The sequence below is a fragment of the Triturus cristatus genome, chromosome 8 (assembly GCF_964204655.1).
Source record: "Triturus cristatus chromosome 8, aTriCri1.1, whole genome shotgun sequence".
NCBI lineage: Eukaryota > Metazoa > Chordata > Amphibia > Caudata > Salamandridae > Triturus > Triturus cristatus.
In genome coordinates, this window is record NC_140591.1 from 323579784 (window position 1) to 323601211 (window position 21428).

Consider the following 21428-nt stretch of genomic DNA (forward strand, 5'->3'; position numbering starts at 1 on the left):
ATTGAAATCACTCAATGTCAGAAATGGACTAGATTTAATAACACAGGTTAGCCAACAGATCTGACTGAATGGTTCTTAAATCCTTTTTAGGCACTGGATGTCTATAAATTAAGGCTCAGCCAGTTGATTGTAAGGGTGTGTGGTCTATTAAAAAAAGAAGGGTTTTGTAGTTCTTTGGTGACAAAAGTCTAATTTATGGTGGATTTACAGATAAATGCTAACCCACCCCCACCACTTAACTTGTCTGCCCTGTTCAGTATGATAATGCTATAGTTTTGAGATAAAGCAATGATAATATCAAGATTTAATGTTGAATTGAGCCAAGTTTTGGACTGCATCAAATATCTGGCTTGAGATAACGAAGGTTGCTCCTTCTCTCAATGTTCTACCTAGGTCCTGAGCGAGTGTTTAAGTGTAAACATGTGTCAGTTGAGGGAGAGAGAGTATGTCATCTATACTTTTGATTCTGGGGGAGAACATACAGGAGTCTGGCATCATCCGGTCGCAGATAGACGTGTCTCTGGCACGTCAACGATGCCTGAGCAGACTGACATCCCTTTGTTCCAAAATATTTTATTTCCGAATCAAAATAATTTACCTATTAGCCAACGATTTAAATGTTTTTATTATGAACCGTCATTAATGTTTCCTCCATAGTTGCTTTGTGGCTAAAAGGTAACCTTTGCATTTGTCTATTGGATGACCTCTTCCTATGGTACCTGTCCAGGTGTTCTGTCCATTAACCTGATTATATGCAACTAAATAATTAAACTCCTGGTTCAGTTTCAAACTGCTACAAAGACCATGTCTGTAGAGAGCCTTTGATAAATTATAAAGTGGAGGCAGTTACTGCACCAGAGGGTAATACCACAAGAGCAAATAATCATTGGGAAAGAATGCCTTTTGCCTAGCCTTGTCCAGGATATCAGGAATGACTGAAATGTTATACTTCCCATTCAGCAACATTTACCTATTTTGGAGTTCATCTGCTGTAGCCTGAGTTTCTATAAGGCAATATCTTCTCTTAAGAGGAAAGATGCAGCTCCTATGTGGCCTGCTGTCACTCCTTTTAGAAGGGTCCATTTTTATCCGTTTGCCTTTTTACACTTTCTGTCATAATTCAACATGTAGCATATTACTTTTTACTTTTGTTGAAAATTAAGACTTGTTGTAGGTTCTTCCTGTTGGTGATAGTGTTTTGCTGCATCTATCATTAATATTCAAGGCAAATAATGATATGCTGAAAGAATGTACCAGCATAGCAGGCTGTTTAACACTATCACTAAACACCCAGCAAAATTCGACCTTTACGGGATTTTCTTTTACGATCCAGGCAGAGTAGATGCCACCACTCACAGAGAAACACCTGGTCATATGGCTGTGCTTGAATCCATACGACTTGGATTTAATATGCAGTTATTGGCGCAGTCTCTACATGGAAATTTCCATAGTTTCTAATTTGGTGAACTGGGGTTACTATACAGGCATTCGACAGTTGGTGCACGTAGCTAAACTTTAGTGTTCAGGAGGCTTTGTTATTTGATCCAAATAACTCTTATTAACTACACAGGTGGCAGTGGATACACTTAGTTACTCTTTAGGAAGGTACCATATTACCATAAAGGGCTAAATTCTGTCATTTCAGTTACTGAAGGCTGTAATGGCGTACATTGCTTCTCCTCTTCACATTGAGTGTCATAGAAAACGATCATCTGGCAAGAACCTCTATTATTGCTCCTTCTTAGAAGCATAGTCTGTTTAAAACCAGATTCACAGATTTCTTCCCTACAGTTATCTACATGTCCTCCCCAGTGCTCTATCTATTCCAGAGCTACACAGATAATGCTGCCTGAGGTCAAGTTACCCAGAAACGATCCAACAGAACTCCCAAACAGTATTTTGCTATTAAGCACTTTGTTTTTCTAGGTGTTATGGTAGGTCCCTTTTTGCCCTAGGGTTATCCATCAGAGAGGTGTTTTGTCTTTAAGAACCCTTGTGAAACAAGAAGGGTACCCTTAAAACAAGGGAGGGGTTGGACCAAGAATACATTACACAAAAATACAAAAATCTCTTCTTCTTGTACCCACTTAGTATAGTTAACAAATCTGAAACTCACTATTCATTATGTTAATGCATTTTTGTCAACATCAACAATAATTTGTTCAAGTATAAGCAACACCTTTGCGTAGTAGTTACAGACCAATATATAGACAAGGAATTTTGAAATTAATTCAAGTTTACACAAAAAACATGAATATTCTAAGACCCACGACGATTGTAAGACCCGTTAATTCATATAGATTGACACTTGTCAACACCCTTTGGGGTGACTATGCAAAATTGATTGGGTTTTATTGCAAGCAATAAAAGCAGTGACTTAAACCCAAGGAAGTTTAATCACTCTCCCAGTGCATTAAGCAGTCGTCCCAACGGACTATATGAATCCCTTAAATCTTAACCTCTACACTCGGCACAATCTCTCCACTTTTGGTAACAGCAAATTGATATCAAATGCTTAGTGGGTGGAGATGAGCCACATCACCATAATTAGAAACCTTTTCATTTAGTTGTGGTATGTGCCATCTCTTTTCCAGAGATGCATTGTTATGCTGTGACTGTGCTAAACCTACCCCCTACACTTAAAGTAGATTGAATATTGCAGCACTCCTCTGTGGCATTCTAGCGCTTTCTTTGTAAAAAGCTGACCCTCTCGTAAGGATGTCCTAGGATCACACTAGTCAATAAATGACAAAGGTACAATTGGTCTCTTTGTCTAGGCTTTTCCAAAATATGCCCTGATCCTGAAAGTGATTGAAAAACTTGAAAAGAACTTGCATGATGATCTTTCTTGGCCTGGTCTCATCTTGATCAGTCAATTTATAGCAGGCCTATGTGCACACAGATCTGTTCACCAATAGTCAATACCATGGTTGTCATCACAATTTAGCCTACCTGTCTGTCACAGCAGGACTTTTATCAGCTGGAAATTAGTGCATTCAATAACCCGGGCAACTGTAGGTGTGTTCTACACGCAGTGAGGTCTTCATCTACCAACAAAACTTATCAGTCTAAATCACTGATATTCTACTTTTGTGTTGGAACAAAGTGTTACATCCATTGCAACTCATCCACATGATATCCTGTCCTATTGTAACCTAGCATATCTGGCCTAAGAGACACTGTGGAGGTCCACCTGGTGGCAGTCTTAAGGTACAGAAGTCAAATAGCAAGGCAGTCGCTGTTCTTCCAATGACCTCTTTAGGTCATTGCCACCTCCAAAGAACACTCACCGACATGGGAACAAAACAGAAAGCTGTTTGTACCTATCCAGAAGGTATATAACAGGTATGTGACTTAGAAAATGATCTTCTACTAGCCATTATATTTTGCCATTTCATTTATCAAGATCAAATAACGTTTATGAAACTTTCAAATCTGCAATTTTGTGATGAGTTACTTGAAGACTAATTCAAGAATTGTCCTGAAAATGCCTATTAACTTCCATCTCAATGAAGCCACTGTGGTGCCTGACGTTTTACATGCAGAGACCAACCAAATATTTGTGGCTTTTAGGCAGTCTTGCTGGGCCCATTGAGCCCTAGAACAAGTCATAGCTTAATGGTTAGGGGCCTATATCATATTGCATCACACTAAAGCAGGCAGGTCAATCTTGGTAATAGTATTAATCTACTCCGCAAGATGGGTGGTAACAATTGCCGCTGCTTTTTAAAAACATGTTACAGGAAGACCAACGTCTACTGCACTAAGCACTACTGACTGGATGTGCAAATTCGAAGCAAGGTCGCTGTAAGAGAAGCAGTACTTTGACATCTTTAGAGGTACAATGAGTCTCTTCCTATTGGGGGACAGTTTTGATTTACGCATTTGACTCTGACCGATATCTGCGCTGGGGATTTTTAGTTTCAAGTAGCTATCTTTTTATATCCTCCTTCTCCTTTGTCCTAGTTTTGGACTATGTTCCGCTCCAGTTTGAAAGCACTGGTGGGCCTGATTGATGATTTAGTATACTGATTTGAGAAGGGTCTGATTTGATTTCCTAATTGCACAAGCTTACATGACTCCCTTACATGGGCTGTAGCTTCTTTTCTGTCCCACCCCCCCACTCCTACTGACCCTCCACTCCTCAATTAAATAAAGACTTTAGTGGTAAGCAGAACTTTTCTAAATAAGATGTATACATTCTCCGGTGGTTCTGTGTCTTAACTTAAAAATTAGTCTGTGCAGGAAACCCTAAATACCATTGATGGTACACTCTTAGACTTTTGAAATCCTCACATTTACACTTTAAAACTCTTACCTAGTTGTACTCCCAAGACTGTATTGTGACATTTCATTTTCCATCAGGTATCGTACTTTTCTCTAATTTTTGATGTTTTAAGCTTAAGTTATGACTTGCAGGAAGGTGCACGACTCTTTGGCTCAGAATGTAGGTGTACCTAACCTTTTTGTTGCTGGTTGTCAGTAGGGTTAACCATGCTGAGTTGGTGGCTGCCTTCACATATTTCTGATAAATATTTGTATAATTTGTAATATATTTGTGTACAGTGAATCTTTCCAATTGGCTTCATAGCTTAGGTTAAAGTGACCTCAACATTAGAACAAAATTTGTAATTTCTAATACTTACACATGTTCATAGGAAGCAAAGAAGGTGGTTAATCTTTTGGCCAGATTTGTGACGCAGTGTAATTAAAATACACTTGTTGGTGTGTTAAGTTATTCGTTACTTCCACAAGTTAATAATTTCTTTACTTTTTCTCCAAGCTTCAGAAATTACTTACGATGGACCCAATAAAGAGAATTACCTCAGAACAAGCTATGCAGGATCCGTATTTCTTAGAAGATCCACTTCCCACTTCAGAGTATGTATTCTCTTCATAACAGTTTTGTAACTGCACTAATAGTGGTTTTCCCTTTTTTGTGCTGCTGCCCTCCTCATATGTGAAGGAGGTGAAATGCTGCATCACTGGCAAGGTGCAGCAAAGCATGCACATTTTGTTTTGTTATGATCCTACATCACTTTATTTGACAGTACCTTTCTTGTTGATTGCTGATGAGCCAAACTTTTAATGCCTGTTGTCTGGTAATTAATTCCTGAAGCTAATACACACCACTATAAGAAAATAACAGAAACACCATTTTATTCTTCAGTTGTCTAACCTGTAAATAGGGTCAGCTGCCAGTTGTGCTAATCAGTAAATTGAAAAGCAAATATTTACTGATTAGCAGTGGGGCTTACAAGCATCTTCTTAAAGTGAAGCATTACATCTTGTAGTAAGTGCCATGGGGCTTTTGTGAGTGTTTTTTTTCATATGTGAGCGTGAAATGGCCAATCGCATTTCGGAGGATTACTTAGCCCTTCTCCGTCAGGAAGTTACGGCTCTCTTGGCCAAGGGAGCCATCGAGTGAGTCCCAGAAGTAGGTCATGGTTGTTGCTCCCACTACTTCCTGGTGCCCAAGAAGGACAAAGGCCTGCGTCCTATATTGATTCTCAGGGACATCAACCGCTTCCTCTGGAAGGAGAAGTTCAAAATGTTGACATTAGCACGGGTCCTGTCTGCCCTGGACCATGGAGACTGGATGTTAGCGTTGGACTTCCAGGACGCTTACTTCCACATTCCCGTCCTGCCAGCCCACAGGCGTTACCTACGGTTCACGGTAGGCCACGAGCATTTTCAGTTTACAGTGCTCCCCTTTGGCCTTACCAGCGCCCCTCGGGTGTTCACGAAAGTGATGGCGGTGGTCGCAGCTCATCTGCGCAGATCAGGCGTTCCTGTCTTCCCTTATCTCAACGACTAGCTGTTGAAGGCAGGCTCGCCCCAGGCTGTTGTCTCCCACCTCCAGAATACGGTGGACCTCCTGCATTCGCTGGAGTACACTATCAACGTGCCAAAGTCGCACCTGATCCCCTCTCAGAAGCTCCTTTTCATTGGAGCAGTTCTGGATACATCGCAGTTTCAGGCTTATCCTCCCGAGCAGCGAGTCTGGGATTTTCGGGTTATGATACTGATGTTTCAGCCTCTATCCAGGGTTTCGGTGAGATTGACTTTGAGGCTGCTGGGCCTCATGGCCTTCTGCATCCTGCTGGTGGACCATGCCAGGTGGCATATGCAGGCTCTGCAGTGTGACCTGAAGTTCCAGTGGGCGCAGCATCAGGGGAATCTTTCCGATGTCCAGATCTCGGAAGGCACTGCACACCAATTGTAGTGGTGGCTAACGAACCAGTATTGGGTGAACGGCAGATCCCTCTCCCTTCCCCAACCAGTCTTCACAGTAGTGACAGATGGGATGGGATGGGATGGCCACATGGGAGAGGTGGTGATCAGAGGCCTCTGGTCTCCGCCGGAGTCCGGGCTCCACATCAACATTCTGGAGCTCCGGGGGATTCGTCTTGCACTGAAAGCATTCCTTCCTTCTGTTAAAGGAAGAGTAGTGCAGGTGTTCACGGACAACACCACCGCCATGTGGTACTGCAACAAACAGGGCGGGGTGGGGTCGTGGACCCTATGTCAAGTGGCGCTTCACCTCTGGACATGGCTGGAACATCAGGGCATGTCCCTGGTGGATCAACACCTGGCAGGTTCCCTGAATGCCAGTACGTACAAACTCAGCCGCCGGTGCATGATGGATCATGAATGGCATCTTCAATCGGAGGTTGATGCAAAATCTCTTTCGGCAGTGGGGAGAGCCATGGTTAGATCTGTTCGCCACCGAAAAAAACGCACCAAGTCAGCAGTTTTGCGTGTTGGAATTTCCAAGGCAGCTCTCGCTCTGCAACTCTTTTTTTCGCGAGTGCAATTGTGGTCTTCTATACGCGTTTCCGCCTATACCACTTCTGCCCAGAGTGCTGAAGAAAATCAAGCGCAACCGGGCCCAAGTCATTCTTGTGGCTCCGGACTGGGCACAAAGAGTCTGGTATCCTGAGCTCCTGAACATGGCCATCGATCCTCCGATCAGACTGCCTCTTCGGGAGGATCTTCTGTTGCAGCAACAGGGGACGGTCCTCCACCCGAACCTGTCCAGCCTCCACCACCTTGCGTGGAGATTGAACGGCGACAGTTGACAGCTTTTGACCTTCCTCGCGAAGTCTGTAATGTCATCTTGGCAGCCAGTCATCCCTCCACTAAAACGGTATATGCCTGTAGATGGAACAAATTTGTGGCATGGTGCACAGCAAAGGCTGTGGATCCTCTTTCTGCCCCTCTTTCAGAGGTTTATTCTTTCTTTGACCCAGCAGGGCTCTGCCCTGGGCACCCTTAAAGGCTATCTTTTGGCCATTTCAGCCTTTCTTCGCCTTCTCTTTTCAAGTCCCCTATTGTTAATAGATTTCTTAAGGGCATTACTCACCACTTTCCTCCTATTCCTTTCGTAATGCCCCAGTGGGACTTGAATCTGGTCTTAACTTACTTTGTGTGCTCCTTTTGAACCACTACATAATTGTCCTCTCAGAGTCTTGACCTGAAAGACTGCTTTTGTGGTTGGCATCACCTCTGCTTGCAGGGTAAGTGAGCTTCAGGCTCTTTCTTCTAAACCTCCTTTCCTTGCTGTTCATCCGGACAAGGTTGTCCTTCGAACTCTACCTTCTTTTCTTCCCAAAGTGGCTACCTCTTTCCTCTTAGGACAGACCATCACTTTGCCCACCTTCTTCCCGCACCCTTCCAAGGAGGAGGAGAGACTCCGCCGTCTGGATCCAAAGCCTGCATTATCCTTTTATTTGGATCTCACAAAACAATTCCAGGTGGACGATCAACACTTTGTTGACTATGTGGGCGCCAAAAAAGGTTGGGCTGTACAAAAACGGACCATCTCTTGATGGGTCGTCGTTTGCATTAAGATCTGCTACTACTTGGTGAAAAAGGAACCTCCGGTAGAACTGCATGCCCATTCTACCAGGGCGATGGCAGCCACTACTGCTTTGGGACGTGTAGTGCCCCTCAGTGACAGCTGCCAGGCAGCCACGTGGGCATCACTGCACATGTTTACTAAACATTATTGCCTGGGTAGTCAAGTCCAGAGGGACGGCTTCTTTGGCCATTCAGTTCTCAAGGACTTTCTCCTGGGTTGGTATTGCTGGGGTATCTATTCTAAGGTAAGGAATCTATAACTAATAGTCTCTTTCAGATGAACAAGTTACTTACCTTCGGTAACAATATATCTGTAAGAGACGTATATAAGTTATAATTCCTTACCGCACCACCCATCATCCCCGTTCTGCGAACTGACTTCTAGAGTAGGGGACTCCTTTCAGGGCACTAGTTTTGTACACCAGTGGTCAGTGTCTTGCATGGCTCTGCGCTTCTGTCGTGGAATGTTGTGTAAAGAAAAGTAGATATTGCGCCGTCATCCTGGAGATCACAATGCCGACGACTAACGCAGAGTCAACCGACACGCTGGGGTAATGCTGAGAAAAAATTCTCCTGTCTGACGCCTGGGGGTAATTCTGAGGTAAGGAATCTATAACTAATATATGTGTCTTACAGATATATCGTTACCGAAGGTAAGTAACTTGTTCGTTCTAACTGAATTGCATTGAAAGGGAAGAACATAAATAATCCAATGTAATACAAGTCTGCAAGCACCACTCTCAAATAAACACAGAATGAGTAGCTTCTGGTCCTTGATGTTTATTGACAATGAGGCAATGGTAATATAATTACTCCAACACAGCCACCATGCCATTACAATGAGATGATCTTTGGTGCGATACACATTTAGGTAATTAAGTAGAGGATACTTCTTTGCTGTACTTGGATACCCATTTATGATATCTTGAGTTTTTGTAGTATCTAAGGTGAGTTGCTGCATACTGTCCCTTGGGAATATAAAATTTCATCACCAGTTAACTCATAAAATGTTGTTGATGAAAATACTATAAAATGCATTTGCAGAACGATCTACATTCTCGAAGCATATGGAGGAATTCGTCAACATTGGAGAGAAGCTGAAGCGGTAGGTGTATTAAAAAGACTTCAAAATAAAGATTCTGTTGAGTTAAATGCCACTAAACAATGATATGCAGCACTCAGACTCCAGAGTAATGGCAACTTACTAAACCACCAAGAGCAGCTTCCAGACTGATCCATTTTTGTAACATTTAACTTGGATACCATCAGAATGAAGATCTCCTCCTTAATGCTACTGATACGTTAGCCAAAGACTTTACACATGGAGAATGTTTCATAGCCCATTCGGCAGGGGTATACTTGTTAACGAGATTGACTTGATTGTTAGACTTGCTTATTGGGGATGTATAATCCTGCATGATTTTTCAAAAATTTCCAGTGGGCCATACATTAATCTAGTTTCTCTACCTTAATTGTCTTGTTGCTTCATTTGACATTGACCTTTTAACATGGAAAATGGCCTTCTGGGGAACACTTCCTACAAGGAAGAGAGCATTGCTTGATCTTCGACAAAGAAAGTGGTACCTAGAAGTGCACCCTCTAATTGCAATATTTTGATGACATCCGATCTTTACCAACTGAATCTTCTTCCATTTTTTTTTTATTGACTTAGACTTTGTTTCCTCTTTTGAGGATGTTATTTATAAGCTAGATCATTCTATAATTTATTGTTGTCTCGTACGGGCAATAAAACGGCAAATGCTGTTATTGCCAGGTGACTAGTCTTGTGCATGTTGAATACCTAATTCAAGGGGTGCAATCTTCTCAGAGACTTCCATGTCCTTATGAACTCACTCAGGACTTTTTTGAGGTTTGTGACAGAGGGTTTCCAACACCAGTGCAAGGAACTCTCTAGTAGAAACTTTCCTTCAGTAGGAACTTGAACCTTTCAGTTTTTCTAACCATGTTGGCTGCCCACTTGCATTTTCTCGCTTACTTGGATGGCTGCATAGTAAGAGCCCTGCACCTAGTTATGTCTCCCCTTTTCCATTTCGGTCTGACTGTGAATGAGTGAAACCCCATTCACTGGAATGTTGCTGGACATGAAATTGGGGATGGATTTCCACACCCCATCATAGATGCTGGTGCTTCCTGAAATATGGCCCCAATTCTGCTGTTAAGCTTCGTGGTTCCAGAGGGCCATTTATGTTATGTTAAGGGGATTTATAAAGTGCCGCAAAAACAGGGCTTCCAAGCGCTAGGATGTGATGATTCCATTTGGTCCTTTTGAACATGTGTGATATACAGTTGCAACTCGCCTCTTGGTTTTATCAAGACTGACAACTAGCCAACCTTTTTTGCCTGTCTCACAGGAAGATCTGAATTATTTTTTGTGTGCATACAAGACCCAATCGTTTGGTGGATTTTCCCTTTTCTACTCATCCTTCGTTGTCGGTCACTTCCAATTTTGTCATCTGGCTTTAACAGGTTCACACAACTGTGTCCTCCAAATTAGTGTAGTAGCCAGAAATTAAAATAAGCACCTCTGATATCATGGAGCAACTGAGCCTGAACCTCTCTTTTAGAGTTCCCTTCACAACTACCTATGTCCAACCACCCACTCTCAAGTCCATCCTTCCATTCCCCTAACCTTTAAGTCATCCATAATCTAATTTTCTTCTATGCTTTCACGACTCCATCTGTCAATTTATCTGTTCACTCATCCATACTTCCTCCTATAGCCCCATTCATTCATCCATACTTTCACCAATCCATCCTTTTATGTTCCCGCCCACTCTTGCGTAGCCTCCTTTATCCATTGTTTAACCCTTTTATTTGTCCATTTTTCACCCTTCCCCATTTCTCTTATCTGTATCCTTCATTGTAGTTGGCTAGTTTATCAACCATGTGCCCCATCTGTCAGCTATCAATTAGAAGTTACTTATGAGCTTTTGTCTGCAAACCTGACCCTTCCACGACTAAACCATTGTTGGCTGATGTTATCTTTCTGGCATTAAGGCCACTATATTGCCTCTGGACATATTCCCAATAGTATAAGCTGCTGCTGCATCCCATGTCCTTCATGTATCTGTTCTGTGGTCTGCTACGTGTAAATTGTCTAAAGCCTAATATGAGAACTGATGGCTAACTTAGGTTTTTCGATTGTATATAAAATAACTTCTTATGAGAGATTTCGTTCACAAAGCTTCTTTTTTAACTGTAATAGGATATTAAAATGCTGTGATTGGAGCCGATCTGTAAACAAGAAGATTTAATCTATTGTAATATGTATTCAATAGTGTCCTTGTTGGGATTCAAACCTGTGATTAGAAGGGCTCAAGTGCATGCTACTGAACTAAGCTAACGCAGGGACAGGTGCTCAATTGCTTTTATCTCTAATTATTGAGGGTTCTCTTATTGAAATAGTGGTGTACCTTGCTTTCGTACAGATTTAAATACATTGAAATATTTGGAGATTCACAACTTGAAACTAGTACTTCTTTATCAAAATGTGTTAGTAAGATAGCAGGTGCAACCCTGCCAATGAGGGTCACTGGAGAGATGTGTTTTATGTTCATTTTGCTCAAAGTGTGGTGTGTAATTTCTCTGAGCTTATATTCTCATGCTTCGTGCAACATACCCCGGCATGATACATAGGATTGTGATCTTCACAGGTTGTCAGATACCCTTTACCCTCACTCACTAGCCCTTTGAAAGTGAGAATGAGTGATAGTGCCTCGAAGGGTTGATGTGAAAGCTGGGTGAGGTTGCACACATTTTCCCAGAGTCTCAGATAGGCAACATACACACTCACCCATTGAGGGAAGAGAGGTCAGTGATTAGACTGTGAAGTTGAGGTGAGGGGGGAGAACATGGAGGGATTTGAGGAAAGTCGTAAGAGGCAGTTGTAAGAGGGGAGTATGTGTGTGTTGTTGCCTCATAGGTATTGGATATTTCCATTGTCCACAGGCCCCCCCACTTTCCTCCCCCCCATGCTTATCTTTGAGATGGTATTTCACACCTTTCAAACTGATGCTAGTACTGCTGTCCTAGAAGGGAATATGCCTGCAAGTTTCCTTAGTGTCGCTTTGTCACTTCCCCTGCCTGATTCACCCAGGTGTTGGCCTTTCGCCCGGTCTTCCAGGACCTGAGAGCAGCTGAACATTGACAGACAACCCTGCTTCGGTTCCACTTTTAAAACTTTAAAGACCAAAAGCCATAGATATTTATCTGTGAATAAATCGCGTTGTTCTTGCCACAGCTCTAGTCACCTCTTTGAAAATATTTGGACTTTCCAGGAATATGTTTGTTTCTTTTTCTTTCTAGCCAGATAGCCAAACAGACAGCTCCAAAAGTTTCTATTTGTGTTGGGGTAAAATCTGGTGTATTGCATGTTGTCACTAATACATTACATTCCAATTTAAAGAAGGCCATGTGACTCCTCTGACCACATTGAAGGAAGGCCCTTAATATGTTCTCCTATAGTTTCTATTTTAAGTGACGTTTGTTCATTTCATTTTATTAGCAGTGTTCACCTCCAACACATTTTAGTCTGGTTACATTTTTTTTAAAAAAGCCACTACTCTTTACTTTAGCTGTGTTTTGAAACCCCAGGCTTACTAAGTCCAAACATTGCAGCAGCAGTTTACAGTCTCTTTTTAGTCTTGTATTTACTGTGCGCTATACAGCTGTTTAAATATTTCCTTGACATCCTTTTAACAGAGCATTGTAGCAAGAATTCAGGTTTATCGTAGGAGCACTGCAAGTGTGTTTGTCTTTTCTCTAACTAATCCTTAGTCATAGTTTTCTTTGTTCTGAAGATCTCTTAAGTTTTTTTTATATGTTTTACTTTGGGTTGCTCAGCTTGAAAGTTCTATTTGGGGAAAGTGACTTTCCAGTTGTGACACGATTCACTTTGCCAGTAAACAAAGAGAGACCAAGAAACAAGAAGAGCACTCCAGCTTTCCAAAATCAATACATACAACAAATGGGGGTCTTACTTGGGTCTCTATGCAAACCACTCATGAGAGGGCACCTGGTGAGGTTTCCTATAAAACTCTCATCCTCTTGACAAGTCCAACAGTATGCTTCATCATGTTTTCACAAGGGAGCCTAAGCGCTTCCCTGATTGGCTTCTACCCTTTTTTCAGAAAGGGCGTGCTTGCATAGTTTTTCGGGGTCCGTGGATTAATGCAGTTGTATTGACTTGAAAGCAACATTGTAAACAGATCTGCACTCTTACTCTGCTAGTGTTGTATCCTGTTGTGTCAATCACTGTGTCCACAAGATGCTTCTCCTAAAAATGTATTTCTTGTTCGCCTGCTGTTTTATAAAACTCCTCTTTGCAGTGTTTTTGCAGGTTGTCAAATCCCTTATCCAAAAAGAGAATTCTTAACCGAAGAAGAGCCGGATGACAAGGGAGACAAAGTAAGAGCTATAGTTGTACGCTTCGCGCCCTATCGTTTAGAAATCTGTTATGCTGTTCATTTGTTCTGTAGTGCATTTTGTGTTGAATATCATCATTTGTATTCCTGTTTATCATTGTAGAAAAACCAGCAGCAACAGCAGCAGGGCAATAACCATACCAATGGAACAGGCCACCCAGGGAACCAAGACAACAGTCACACGCAGGGACCCCCTTTGAAGAAAGTGAGAGTTGTTCCTCCTACCACTACCTCAGGCGGACTCATCATGACCTCAGACTATCAGGTACACCTTATCTAGGTGTTTTTGGTTTACCTTCAGCATTTTGTTAGTATTGTATGTTCAAAGCTCCTTCATAAAATATTGCAGTAATCGGAAAGGAAAAAATGCAAGCCGCATTGTGGAGATTTGTACCTTTTTGCCCTTGCCGTAGATACTGAGACAGATAGGCTTTGTGCATTGATAATAGGTTATAAAAGGTCCCCGCAAGTGTTAAAGTTGAAACATTCAGTATACAAGATGTGGCCCATGCTGTAGGAAAACAATTTTTTTAATTAAAGTATTTAATTTGATGGTGTAGTGGCAAATGAGAATGTTGGTTTTTGTTTTTGTTTTTGTTTTGTACTAGTCATTAGCTTTTTGTTTTGTCCATGGTGGAAATGTATTTATTTAGGTAGATGGCATCTGGCGTGTTTTTATGCACTGAAGGAAATGTCAGTCGTTGGGTGCTTAGCTGGCTTAGATGCGGATGTCAGTTGGTTACATTAATAGCAATTTATGGTAATTCATTTAATTTTAGTGGAGGGACTGGCTTATATGCCTTTTGATGTTGTTTTGTATAAATTTGTTTCAATCTGGAAAAGCAATATTTTCTTTTTGCCATGTGCTCTGATTTCAAGATAGTCGTTTTACTTAAAATGTGGAGTTTGTTGCCTCCCTCGTGCTGTAAACCCCAATACTTAATTCATGTTTGGATTTCTGAGACTGATTGGTGCTTTTTCCTGTGCTTGTGTAGGAACTTTTATGTGGAAATCTGGTTTCATGGTATCCACTAACAGAAAGAAAGTTGGTGTTAATTGCGGGGGAAAACTTTTCAGGATTACAAACTTCCAAAACAGTGCTTTTTTGAATCATGCTCTTTTATAATGGAAAGCACGTATCGCTTATAAGGCTTACTCATGGGTACTCCAGAATACCCACTGGACAAACTCACTATCTTGATCTTGAGTGGTGAGAGTGACTAAAACGGCAAATCTCTAGAAGTTCTCAAGTTCAAGAGAAAGTCCACTTCTTTCTCAGGCAATTGCCTAAAACTTTCGAACTCTTTTAACCGAGCTGTCATAGTTGCCTTGCCATTTTATCATATGGTAAAGTGTTTTCTATTATGAGCAGTAATAACAGACTTGTAACAGAGTGAAAAACATTAGAGAGTGTGTATATTTCTCGAAAAAATGTCAAATCAACATAGGGTAGAAAAGTGAAGTACGATACTAGTTGAGAAAGACGTTGGAAAGGTGTGCCTTGAGGGATTATTTACAAAGGTGTTCCTTGAGGGCTTTAAAAAAGGTGAAAGGTAGATTAAGACTTTTTTAGGTGTCTTAGTTTTTTTGAGTTTTAGGAATTTGACACTAATCACAATTTAATCCAGGTGCCACTAGATCAACCTGCAAGTCTGCCTTTCAGGTAGCAGAGTAAATCTGATCTCTAGGGGAAATCAGTCGTAATAATTCAGAATCATGCTTGATGTGGTGATTGTTTTTTTACTCCTTTGAATAGGCACATAGCAGAGTGAAGTATTGATTTAAGGGTAAGCAATGTGCTTGTAAATTTCCATAATCATTATGAAATATCACAATTTCTTGAACAATTATTATGAAGTCTGGTGGAGGGGTTACAAATTTTAGGTTCTTAATGAAGTGAAGGTGGTAGGATATGGTTTAGATGCAGCTCAGGGTATGTGGCTGAAACCTGTTGGTCAACATTTTGCCAGTAATAAACGGATGAAACATCGACCCAGTATCCAAAAACCACTATACAGTTGATTTTTGCATTAATTGTTCACACAGGCTTTTCTCATGGCACAAATACATTTAGGAATTTGACACTGAGAAGCAGTGCCTGACGAGAGCTCTCGAGCTATGACTGAATATATGTATTGAGCCACTGAAGCTAGCATCGAAGTTTGAACAGATGGTGCTACAAAATACAAGGTGTGATTAACTTACCTCGGATGTTACGGCGGGACGCCCAGCATTTTCTTCTGTTCGGGAACACTCGCAGTTGTGTTCACGGCCAACGGACTTTGTGGTGCTTGGTCTCCCTGTGGCCCGGTTTATCAGCCTACTATCCCCTGGACCAACAGCTTATGGCACCACCAAAGACTAACCCTCTGCGGGTAGCTCGTATAACCCGACATTCGGCGCCAACCTCTATGTTTAACCCAGCGTTTATTCCGGAGGGAGAGCAGAGTGATGGCGCGCTGGGGGGCAAAAAAGTTGCACCACGAATGGGGAGACCTGTTCTGAAATTGCTCAGCTCAGGAAAAGTTACTGATTTGCTCGCTGCTACCTCGGAAAATACTATGGCAGAGGCAGTTATGGGGGCAGTGCAACGGGACATTAATGAGCTGCTAGAAGGCACGCCTGCTGCTGCTGCTGTTGCTGGTGCTGTCATGAAGCAAGTAGAGTTGCTGGCAGATTCAGTGAATGCCTCTGAGAAAGATAACGATCCTCAGCTTGACAGCTACTCCAGTGCCTGGACTTCAGATTCTCCGCAACAGGTAATCTTTCCTATTGCCTGTTGCAGGGGATACAGCAAAAACCAAAGGAAATGATGGACGGAGTGTTGAACATTGCAAGCACTCACCCCCAGTCAACTGATCTGGGTTTAATCCATCACCGTTCTTTAGTCCACTCTGCCACCCCAGTTCAGACATGGCCATATGCAAATCAGTCTGACCCTGTGCCTCATGGGAACAGTCCAGCCTGAACTGCCAAGCCATGTCTTCCCTGGACCGGAAACAAGCTTCCTAGGACCGGTTTCTGGCATTTCAGCCGTCTTCAGCCAGGCTTGCTTGAATCCAGTGGCAAAGTGAGCAAGGGACTCGCGTCGCGTCTGAGCATACCCTGCCAACTTATGGCGAACAAAGCAAAAACCAAAGGAAATGATGGACGGAGTTTTGAACATTGCAAGCACTCACCCCCAGTCAACTGATCTGGGTTTAATCTATCACCGTTCTTTAGCCCACTCTGCCACCCCAGTTCAGACATGGCCATATGCAAATCAGTCTGACCCTGTGCCTCATGGGAACAGTCCAGCCCGAACTGCCAAGCCATGTCTTCCCTGGACTGGAAACAAGCTTCCTTGGACTGGTTTCTGGCATTTCAGCCGTCTTCAGCCAGGCTTGCTTGAATCCAGTGGCAAAGTGAGCAAGGGACTCACGTCTGAGCATACCCTGCGTTGCAGGGGATACAGCAATGAATAACGACATATGTGTTTCTGCGGGTTCTGTTGCTTCTGCTTTTGGCACAGCTACTGCTTTGGTTAAGCAAGATATCCATAACACTCAATTAAATATGCTAGCTGAAAATGAATCTGACATGCTTCTAGCAGGCTCTGTTCAATATGCTTCAATAGCTACCCCTACCGAGTCTTCGAATAAAACCTCAGCAGTTTTGGCGATTCCTCCATTAGACATGCTGGCTGACGCTAAAACGAAATCATCCTCACTGGAGCTTGCCACTCATAATAACGGACATATCGATCTCCATGCTGTCACTGCAGATTCAACATCTTTCTCTCTCATCAATTAACATAGACAACTTGTCGGACTACTCAGCTGAAGAGGTCAATGATGTCGACTCTCGGTCTGTGAGGAAGAAGAAAAAGCGTCTTACTAAGCCTTCTTAAACAATAAAACCTGGCCGGAACATTTCTGCTACCAATGGCACGAACTTTCTTCAGCAACAAGGGCTCCCTAGTAACTCTACACGGCCTAAGTCACTTGCTATATCTCAAAATAGTCCACTACGCAAGTGGGTGACTGCAAAAGGAGACGTCAAAGCAATTGTTTCGAGGCTCTCAGGGAAAAACCTTCCAGCTGTCTGGCTCCTACTCACCTCTCCATCTGACACTACGGCGAATGGCAACACTACGAAGGGACTTAATGAGGCGGCTCCTTTAGATTCAGATTTGGTATATACACCAAAGGATACTACTACGCTTGTGCTGGCAAAGACCGTAGGCTCTACAGATACATCAGGTGCGGCACCGACCCTTGAACCCTTATTAGCTTCAATTATGCAGGTTTTAATTGCACAAAGAGCCGAAGCACAGGAGCATTTTGTACAACTAAGAGCGGACACTTCTTTAATACAGCAATCTCTGTCGGCAGAGACCAGCCAGGTGGCAAAACTTACAACTGAATTCTCGGCTTGGCAGCAAAGGCTATCTGACAATGAAGATGCTGTATCATGTTCTACTAAAATAGTTCAAGAGCTTGATACTCAACTTTCTGCTCTAAAAGGAACGGTTGACTAGCTTGAAAATCTGCAACGCCGGAATAACCTGCGCATATTTGGGATACCGGAAGGTAGAGAAGGTTCAGATCCTCGAACATTTATTGTTCAGATTTTTCAGAAAGCCTTCCCGACCTCGCTGATTGGGACTGGGATTCCCAGATACAACGCACTCATAGGTTACCCATCTATCTGAACCAAAGTGATCAGCTTTATTCTCGCCGCCCACGACCCATACTCATCCATGTGGGAAACTTTCTTCTTCGCCAAGCCATTGCTATTAAAACTTGACCTAGTTCTCCAGTCATTGTTGATGCACTGTCTATTGTAGTTAGATCTGATCTGTGCAAATCTAGTATGGATTAGAGGTGGTGAATGAAGCAACTTATTGATCCTTGGAAGACTCTAGGGGCTACGGTTTATCTACAAGAGCCAGCTCGCTTGAAGGTCATCAGGGATGGCCACTCACAGATCTTCCGCACTGAGAAGGAAGCTCTACTGGCACTAAATAACCTGCAGCGAAGCTCCAAATAACAAACCAGTTTTGAAAATATTATATAATATCTCTGGGATATTGGGTTTAAAGTTTGGATTTAGTCATTTATGGTACCTTCTTTATTAAGTTTTGACTTTAGCTTCCACTACAAGGGTTACTACATAAGTTCTACTGTATAGCTTCTCGGGGGGGGCACTGCTTCTTTATGTTGTCCACGAGGGACAAGAGGATGGAGGGGTGGATTCCTTTTCTGGGTTACGGGGTGGATGGGAGGGTTATTACTTTAGGGGTGGGGGGGAGGACAGCACTTATCGATTTGTGGGTGTTACACTGGAAACTCACTGTCAGAGTTTTAAAAGACGGAGGGTTCAGATCAAAATTACAATCAATTGAGACCAAAAGATATGACTGTTTTTCTTATGTCATGCGTATTTCTTATACGAAAATGTTTGAAATGTATCCATTCTCACCTTTGCTCCTAGAATCTCTGGGGGGAATGGCAAACTATCCATGTATTGATGGGGACCATTAAATGTATTAGCTGGAATGTATCCGGTTTAAACTCCGCTATTAAACGACAGCTTGTTAGAGAGGAATTTAGGGCATACAAGCCACATTTGGCAGTATTGGTTGAGACACATTTGATCTATAAAGACCGGGGCCTGTATAAACAGTTAGGTCTTGAACTGTTAGATTGCACTTCACAAGGGGCAGCTGTTCTTAAGGATAGATACTTAGTCTGCAAAAAACTTTAAAAAGCTTCTGACCCAGGGGGAGATGGGTCATATTACAACTGGAAATTTATAATAGAAAGATTGTTCTGTGCGCAATATACGGCCCAAATCAGGATGACCCTACGTTAGTCAATAAACTAATGCTAGAGCTGCTAGATTGGCAGGGCGAATTAATTATTACGGATGATTTTAATTGCACTATGAACTATGCTATTGACTCAACAAATCGCACTGCCCTACCAAGACTGAGTAGAGTCCGCAAATCAATACACGAGCTTCTTCGACTTCATGGGTTGTCGCACTTATGGCGTACACTACACGCTACAGCCTCTGGGTTTACATATTACTCTGGTCCACATCGCCACTATTCCAGAATTGATTAAACATTTGTGAGTATTAGCCTTTTAAGTGTATATCAAATGGAGGTCTGTCCGCGGATAACATCCGATTATAACCCACTTTTGATTAGCCTGCAGCTCTCGACTGAGGGTAAGCACAGCCGATCATTCTCATTTCCAATATATCTGCTTTTTGATCAACAATAAGTTATATATACTCAAGGAGTTCTTTCTGAATTTTTACAATTTAATATTGCAACTGCTTCTCCCCTAATTGTATGGGATACAATGAAGGCTTTCATACGTGGCACTACTCCAAAATATATTCATCGCTTAAATAGGATCTCTCTAGAGAGATGGACGGACGTTTCTGATGCTCTTTAAAAAAAACTAGAGTTTGCGCACGCTGAAGAGATTATGTCTAAAGGACCTAATAGCGAGGCAATATATCACTCTTTAATTAACACGAGCACTTTTGACTCGACAATTTAAAGAAAAAGCTGCAGCTGCTTATAATAAAACTCGTTTGAACCAATATGAGTATGGAGATCAAGTAGGGAAGATATTGGCTTATCAAGTAGCCGATAAAAAGGCAAAAACCCTGTATAGATTCAATCAGGGGTAGAGATGGCCAGCTACATCACTATAGTAAGTCAATACTAGACCAGTTCTTTCAATTTTATCTTGAGCTATACACCCAGTCTGATCAAATAGATGCTACTCTGGTAGAATCATACTTACAGTCTGCAGATCCTCACTTTCTTAATTCAGAGGCAGTCGAAAATCTTAAACAGAGTATAACTGAAGAGGAGATACTAAATGCAATAGCCCTGCTGCCATCTGGCCATGCTGCTGGGGATGATGCTCTACCAGTAGAGTCCTATAAAACTTTTTAAAAGTCTATCCTTCCGCTGTTTGGCATGGTTATCAACCAGATTAGCGAGATTACTATGGTTCCTAATTCTTGGGATCTCACAAACATTGTCTTCTTCTTAAAGAAAGGAAAGGCGGCGGATGAATGCGGGTCTTACCGCCCAATTTCTCTTATTAATTTCGGTGCTAAAATATTCTCTAAAATTTTGGCCAACCGCCTTGCTCCTTATATGCCCGACTTGGTCTCTGAACATCAACATGGTTTTAGAATTGGTAGGGATACTACTGCACATGTTAATACAGCCATAACGGTCTTGGATATTGCTAATAAAACCTCTAGCAAAGTGGGGATGATCCTTTTAGATGCTGAAAAAGCGTTTGACCGGGTGGCATGGGATGCATTATGGAAGATCTTGATTAACAACGGATTTCCCGGACGATTTATGAATTGGATAAAGGCTCTATATGTTAAACCACAAGCTAAATTGATATATGCTAATTTGTATTCTGCTATACTCCCTATCCAGAGAGATACAAGACAAGGGTGTCCACTTTCTCCTTTGCTTTTTGCGTTATATATTGAGCCATTTATCCAAGCTTTAAATCGTAACGGACGTATCATTCCATTTTAGCACAGTAGGGACCGCATCCAGGCCATTGCTTATGCAGATGACATAGCAATATTTATATCAGATCCAGTATCAGTCTGCCTATAACCATTTTAGGTAGAGTAAACATAGTCAAAATTATTATACTACCTAAATTTTTATACCTATTTCGGGCAATTCCTATAAGGGTACCTAATTATTTTTTTCGAAAATTAGAAGGGGCCATTAGAATTTTTATTTGAGGTTATAAACGGGCCCATCGGGCGCTACATTCACTTAACTGCCCAATTTCAAACTCTATATTTGGGCAGCATTTACGGGGCGTCTGCAAAGTTTGCTAACTGATATACATCCATATTATGGTCTTGTAATGGCCATTGGCAAGGACACCAATATGTTCTTATTTAGGGTAAATGACCTAATGACCCAAAAGAGTTTGTTTCAAGACCATTAGGGACATAGTCCGTATATGGAACGAAATTCTTAATTACTCTGAGTTGTCTTTGGGTGATACTATTAATCATGAATATTCTAACCTGTGGAGCAATCCTTCTTTCCCGGATATATTCCATGAT

General features: G+C 42.0%; 1 protein-coding gene across 1 annotated transcript in view; it reads left to right on the plus strand.

Moving 5' to 3' along the window:
* Window positions 1–21428, plus strand: part of CDK8 (cyclin dependent kinase 8) — a 218225-nt gene that overhangs the window by 160686 nt on the left and 36111 nt on the right. Inside the window, exons 10-12 of the mRNA XM_085621614.1 lie at window positions 4784–4881; window positions 13212–13290; window positions 13411–13572. Coding sequence (XP_085477740.1) covers window positions 4784–4881; window positions 13212–13290; window positions 13411–13572 — 339 coding nt within the window. The remainder of the gene's footprint in view (window positions 1–4783; window positions 4882–13211; window positions 13291–13410; window positions 13573–21428) is intronic.